Source organism: Etheostoma cragini, chromosome 8, assembly GCF_013103735.1.
Source record: "Etheostoma cragini isolate CJK2018 chromosome 8, CSU_Ecrag_1.0, whole genome shotgun sequence".
Lineage (NCBI taxonomy): Eukaryota > Metazoa > Chordata > Actinopteri > Perciformes > Percidae > Etheostoma > Etheostoma cragini.
In genome coordinates, this window is record NC_048414.1 from 12,290,255 (window position 1) to 12,297,284 (window position 7,030).

The 7,030-nt window shown below is 37.0% G+C and overlaps 1 protein-coding gene across 1 annotated transcript; it reads left to right on the forward strand.

Annotated features, from left to right (window-relative positions):
* The first annotated feature begins 2,412 nt into the window (after nucleotides 1–2,412).
* Nucleotides 2,413–6,481, forward strand: LOC117949011 (transmembrane protein 80-like). The gene is made up of 6 exons (XM_034879002.1): nucleotides 2,413–2,536; nucleotides 2,776–2,798; nucleotides 2,925–3,018; nucleotides 3,103–3,195; nucleotides 4,113–4,314; nucleotides 6,160–6,481. The coding sequence occupies exons 1-6, from the start codon at nucleotides 2,518–2,520 to the stop codon at nucleotides 6,170–6,172; spliced, it is 444 nt and encodes a 147-aa protein (XP_034734893.1). The 5' UTR covers nucleotides 2,413–2,517; the 3' UTR covers nucleotides 6,173–6,481.
* Nucleotides 6,482–7,030: the final 549 nt, after the last annotated feature.

The window sequence follows — 7,030 nt, forward strand, 5'->3', positions numbered from 1 at the left end:
AAAAAAAGTCTCTTTGAGACTCCACAATTATTTTAAAGTTATCTTATATTTTCTTTTTAAACAATGTCATTAACCTAATATAAAGACCTCGTTTAAAGAGTAGCGAATATTTTTTGTCGATTGATTGGTCATCTAAAGAAAATTAATCAGCAACTATTGATAATCAAACAAGCACAAATGCCTAAACTTTGCTGGCTGTTTTTTTTTGTCATATTTGTTAGTAGGCTTAAAGTAAATTTGAAAACATCCCTTTGGGCTCTTTGATGGGCGTTTTTAATAATCAGCAATCCATAGTATATTCCATAATTTAAATAATTGTAAGTTGCAGCCCTACATGGAGGATTTTTCAAACAAATACATTTTTCCTTTTGCCCAGAAGAGGGATCCCTCCTCTGTTGCTCCTCCTCCTGAGGTTTCTGCCTTTCTCCTTCTCTTAGGTTTTTGTGTATTGAGTTTGAACTATTCCAACAGAGGCTATGGTGTTAAATAGATTTTTAAAGCATTCTGACTTATTTTTAAAAACAAATTGATGTGACTTTGCTTAAAATGTATGAAAGAACTTTAACTTAATAAAAAACAGCATGCCCTTGTAGGTCAGGTCTGGATGCTTTAAACACAAGTGATCTAAGTTCCGTTTTAACACTACCTGATGCATGGTTCTTAAAATAAATTCAAAAATATACAATTTTCTCTTTCCCTAAACTAACAGCGGAAAAAAAAAGTGATCTACAGTATGTTGTGTAGTGATTTACAAAAATCTGCGCAGGTTCTCTTTGCAGTAAATTCCATCTTAAACAACCATAGCAGGAGTGTTTTCTGTCAAGGTTTCCCAGGGGGAGAATTTGAAGGATTGATCCATTTCTCTCAACCATATCAGCTGCCCCCCCCCCCCCCCCCCCCCCCCCATAACAATGCCACTGTGTGCAGCCCCCACAGCCTTGACACCCTCCACTCCCCACACCCTTCTTCACCCACATGTGAGATGCTGTTGTGTTGTCTTGTTCGCCCACAGCTGGAGCATCTCCCTCTCCACCCCTTCCACCCCTCTGCTTTTCCTCCATTCAACCCAAACAACGCCTCCGTTCTTTCAGCCACACTATGCAGATTGTTTTAGAGGACAAGCAAGAAAGAGAAACAGATAGAGGCTGCAGTGGACAATGAAACAGCTGGCTATGCTAAAACAGTTCATTTTAGTATTTCTTATCCCATATAGCTCTCTCTGCATGTTTGTGAATGTGTGTGCATGTGTCTGTGTTTGCGTGTGTTTGTGAGTGAGTGAGTGAGACAGTGAGAAAGTGAGTGAGTGAGTGAGTGTGTAGCCCACTTGTACTAATCTTAACTACGCATGTTGTGTGGTGATAAACCCTGTTAACAAAGTCACATTACGACAACCCACCTCTTATTTTGGGACAAACTGTAAAATATTAAATTTTAGAACTAAGGTTAGGAGGTTAGTTAATGTTGCGGGTTTAGGTTTGGCATGTAAAGTTAGAGTGAGTTTCAGGGTAATGAATGTAATAAATTGTTGATGTCTTCCAATTGTCATCCATTATTTAAGGCAGCATTAATTGATGTTTTGGCCACATGGGGGCAACTGAACAATCTGAAAGGAAAAGCATCAACATATTATATCAACCTTATAAAGTTGTTATAATAAACATGTTAGCAAATGTGGTTGCAAATCCAGCAGATATGGAGCAACATTAGCATTCATTTTTTTATTCACTTGTCAACATATGTAGGCCTACTCTTTCTTTGCTCTGGTCTTTGTTAACTACAGTAGCTATCTTAGTTGCTAACATTTGTCATTTGGTGGTAAGAGTTTAGTGTAGGCTACACACACCGTGGGATTATCAGAGCTTCTTTGCTAGAGGTGGATTAGAGCGGAGTCTTAACAGTGACATTTAACTAAGATAGTGGAAATTATAGTTAGGCCGCCTGCAGTTTTGAGATACCTTGTGACTGACAGTCGTTAATGGAGCTTTGTTTGAGCAGCAATCCATGGAATTCAAACAGGGGCCTGCAAGCCAATGAGAAAAGAAATAACGCAATTGGCCAATGTTTTTATTTATTTTATTTTTTTTTATTTATTTTTTTACAAAATGCAATATACAAACATACAGGTAAACAAGCATTAGCACGCATAGATCAACAATAATTTATACAAAATATATCAAGAAAATAAAGTGAAATTTAGAAAAGAATAGGAAAACTTAGATCCACAAAATAGATCCAACAAACAAAAAGTAGCCTAATGTTGTACAGCTTTCCCTTTTGACAGAATATTATTGAAATAAATAAGTCCTGTAAGACCAGTACATTTTTAATCCATAAATATACAGTATAAGCGTGGTGAAGTAAGGTTTGGCAATGTGAGACTAATTTGAAGACTGCGCTCTTTAGTTGTAGTTTGTCTTCCAGCCAGTAGGCAGAGACGTGCATCCTTTGGGTTGGAATTGGAACCATAGACCGTATATAATTGGAACTGACAGAGCTGAGGAGGAGGGAAAAATCAAAATGGCGATGCACAGACCTGGTGGGTAGCAGACGCGTTGCTATGGTTGCTACAGGCACGCTTTTAAGCTAACGCTAGCTAGCTCCTTCAAACCGCTAACAAATTCATTCATATTATTAACAGGCACTTTGCAGAGTTTGGATATCAATACTCCTACTTTGTTTCACTGTGTTAATCAAGGACGTAAAGAAAATTAGCTATCTTTGTTAATTGCGTTTCTGTCTGTCTGTCTCTCTCTCTCTATCTCTCTATCTCTCTAGGAAGATCAGCTAACGTCAGTGTAGTATCCTTTTCTTTTTTATTCAAGTGAGTACGGTTACGTCTAAAGTACGTAGAACAGACGAGTCTCTCTATCGCTGACTAACTGACTGGCTGATGATGAGTGTTAACGCCTTAACATTGCACCCAGCTGTCATCTGTTACTTTCCAGTTGCTGCTGAAAGTGACAGCAGTCTACTTTGTCTTCTATTTCCTGTTCCCTCTCGGCTTGATCATCAAAAAGAGTGAGTGCTGAATATGTAACACAAACCCTGGTTATTTTTTTTGACGTACCCGTGGAGAACAGTGAATGTGTCTGTCGCTGTCAGGCCTGGTGCTGCCTTATCCTGTTGATGCTCTGGTCTGTGATGTCGGTCTGCTGTTGCTCCTGGCTGTTCTGGATTTCCTCCATTTTTTCTGTGGTGAGAGAACAGAGTCACACATCGAACCATGACTGACTTTTAAGCATGCCTCCCTTATGGGCATGCTGCCAATTTAACATAGAATCCATGACTTTGTTGGTGCACTTTCTGCATACAATTAAGTACAGTGTACTTGATTGCATTATCATGGGTTGTTGCTTAGCATCCATTTCCCAAAGAATATCATAGTTTTATTTAGGTTGATGAACACTTGTACACTTGTACTTGTATACTTTACAATGTTTCTTCTTACATCTAACTTATACAGTAAATAACAACAGGTAACACTAATTCATAGGCAAAGGACCAAGGCAACATACCTCAATCAGACTTCTTATCAGCTTTAGGTTTGTCCTAATTGATTCTTAATTGAAGAGCAACCTTTTAATGCAATCAAAACAACTGCTACAACATCATGATTTCTTATCTTTTGTCTTAGTAATTACACTTTCTATCAACGTAGTGTGTACGTCCAAAGCCAATAGAGACGAGATATTAAAAAACAATCCAATCTCTTAAAATTAACTAATTGTTTACTAAAGTAAAGATAGATTTTTAATAAAACATGATTTCTTAGTCTGCGAGTGTGATTTTGTAAAGTGCTAAAATAGGTGGTAAGTGAGTGCTGCCTGTAGGATGTAAAAAACACATATATTAATCTAAAAACCTGTGATATGTTTAAAAAACATGGTTGAGACAACCTGATTTCAATTCCTAGCATGGGTCAAGCTCTAAAAAACACTGGATCCAACATTTCCCATAATACAACTAATAACATTGTTTTGTTTTGTTGGAACGTATGTGCCCATGCCTTTCAAACTGCCTGACCCCAGTTTGTAATGCAGACTTTGTGGTATATTTGTTGTTTTACCTTTAACAACAGAACAGAACACAACACTTTATTTGACCCTGTACAGGTGTGAAGGGCAACCTGACGGAGAGTGAGCACTATATCCTGGCTAACCTCATTGTGACAGGGACAACTATACTGCTGACAATCTACTTCCTAGTGTGGCAGACGTACGTGATGAGGGCAGACGTAATCATTAGCAGTGTCTTACTCGTTGCCTACGGCTTAGATGGAGTCCTGGCTCTCAGCACTCTAGCCCGATTGGCCAGGTAAGTCCCACTCTCATAAGTTTTCATCAAAGACAGTGTATATTAAATTAGCCATAGACTGGCTCAATGGATGTACATTACTGGGATTGATCCTGACATCACGTGCCGGATGTACCTTCCCTCTCACTATCCCCACTATTGGGGCTTAGCACTTTGGAATGCCGTTTTATTCAATAATAAGTGAATGAATAAATACATGAATAAATACATAAATATGCCTTTAAAATACATCATGAAATAAATAAGAGGCAATAAATACATACATAAATGTAATTTAAATACTCTTATAAAATGAATAAATTATATAATAAAAGGTTTTACTTTTACTAATTATTTCATGGTACATTTATTTCAAAAATTGGGGGGAGGGCCACTTGCCCCTAGGGGAAGGGGCAGTGGCAGCGGCAGCGGCAGTGGGTCGGGCAGGGGCAGCACTATTATCAGACCGGCCCTCGCAGCCTCAAAACACCACTGGCCCACTGGGAAAAGTCCTGATTCTCCTGATTGCCACTCCGCTACTGGGTTGGGGTTAGGCATTTGACCTTGAGTGGTTATGGTTACAATAGCCAATTGGTCAGTGGCTAGGACCTGTACAAATGGGGTTACGTTACCTTACTGGAGGTTGGAACAATGGGATGTTGACGCAGATTTTATTTTATTTTTTTAAACAAAGGGACGTCGGACTGGTGGGCTATAGGACCAAAATGAAATGTGGCATTAGGAAATAAAAGTCCACGGAAATAAATAAATGTGGATTTATAAAGAAAAATCTCTTGAAATAAAGGAACATGGACTTAAAATAAAGTACCATGAAATAATAAAAATTAAAACCCTTTAATTTATTTATTTAACTAATTGATTCCTTGTCATATGAATATTTACATTAATTTAATTATTTATGTTTTTATTGATTCATTTATTTATTTTATGATGTATGTCATGGCATATTTATTTGTTTATTCATGTATTCATTTATTTATTTAGGTATTTACTTTTTTATTTAATATCGAATGAAATGGCATTCCATATTGCGCCACCCCGGACAGTTAGGATTGGTTTAAAGAAATAAAAACAATCTAGAGTGTTTTCCCCCTATCCCTGAATAGACAGGCGTTCTATCTAGACCATACTCTATTGCTGACACAGCGCTGTGGAGATAGGTCTGGCAAAGCAACTACTGACTACACCAGCCATGATAGATGGCTTTACTGGATTTTTGGACAAGTGAGATCACAAATCATTTTTTGACAGTTGCTGTCAGCATAAATGAGAGATTAGACAGGAAATTGCAATATCTGGTGTCATACATAGACTACATACTTCATTATCACATGAAAAGACTGGCCTACATTAATAGTCTCCATTTATTTTGATTGACAAGATATTTTGACATAGCATCTCATAAGTTTTGAAAAACCTGGCTGCACTGAGCTTTCCTCTTGTTCAATGACTTTAGTCCATGATTGAAAAACGCCCTTGTTCCCTTTAGGACTAGTTTGAATTATTGATATGGGTGGCATTCATTCAAGGGATACTGTATACGTTGCACAATGTCGTCACATTCTCAAATTTTCCTCTCAAGATAGATCCAAGGACAATAACCCAATCTCTTATTCTGAAAAGATGGATATTGCTGTAATCAGGTGGCGGATGGCCAAAATACCTTCATACATCAATGTGGTTTTGTGAAAAACTAAACTAAACCTGTCATTTGCAAGATTGATTTTGGATAACTAAAAATTGTTTCACACACTTTTTTGTGTTTCAAGTGCTTTAAATCTGTTCAGGTACAGATAAATGTACAGTAATAAGTGATTTGATTTTTCTCTTCTTTGTGTCTTTTAGTGTCTATTCATGAAGACGCCTTCTCTTCACCTTCATGTTGTTTGTTATAGCTGAACTCACAGCCCGTCTGCACTTCTTTGCTACGACAAGAAATCAAAGTAACTTTCTCTATAAGACAGTACAATATTTATAAGGGAAAGAAAGTTTTTGAACTGTTATTTTTATAACTGAATTTGTAGAATACTATGTACCTGTTGAACTGTGCTAGCAGGATCTCTCAGGGATTTCACTTTGGTCCAGTCAGGCCTGTTTGCCATAGCGACATAGAAACAGATTTATCTTTTATTTCCCTATGCTCTTTTTTACATGTTGTAAAATGTTTTGTGTTACTATTGGTTATTTATATAAAACATACAACAATAATGAGTCTCATATTATTTAATCACCAGTAGAGGGCAGAACTGTTTTGATTAAGATTTGAACAGTGAACACACTGATTTGATTATTAATAAAGGAACATTTTCTTATCCCTTGTCTTTTATTTTTAAAACTCAAGTGGACTGGAGTGTGGTCACAATCGACTATACATGCAAACAACTTTCTAATATTCCTATTCATCTGTAATGAACTATAACATGATTTTAGTTGTGCTTCAATATCCATAGAGTACCTGACACCGACTCAAATGGCACCTGTAAAAACATGTTCTGAGTTGAGAATGAATGTTTTAGTTTGGCTCCTTAAACCTTTTTATTGCACATATTTAATGTCAGATTGTTGTAACTATTAGTCATTTCCTAACCCACATTCCTCAAACAGGTGATTTCTTTTACTGACCGCTTAAGTTAATGATCAAACCCAATGGCAAGGTTTCCAAAGTAACCAGTTTCAAAACAAATCACATTTCAGAGTGTCTGCACTTGAGCAACAG

Excerpts from the sequence above, each read along its gene's own strand:
- LOC117949011 (XM_034879002.1), top strand. Across the intron at positions 2,799-2,924 it reads GATCAGCTAACGTCAGTGTA|CTGTCATCTGTTACTTTCCA; the intron begins GTATCCTTTTCT and ends CATTGCACCCAG. Across the intron at positions 3,196-4,112 it reads TTTCCTCCATTTTTTCTGTG|GTGTGAAGGGCAACCTGACG; the intron begins GTGAGAGAACAG and ends GACCCTGTACAG.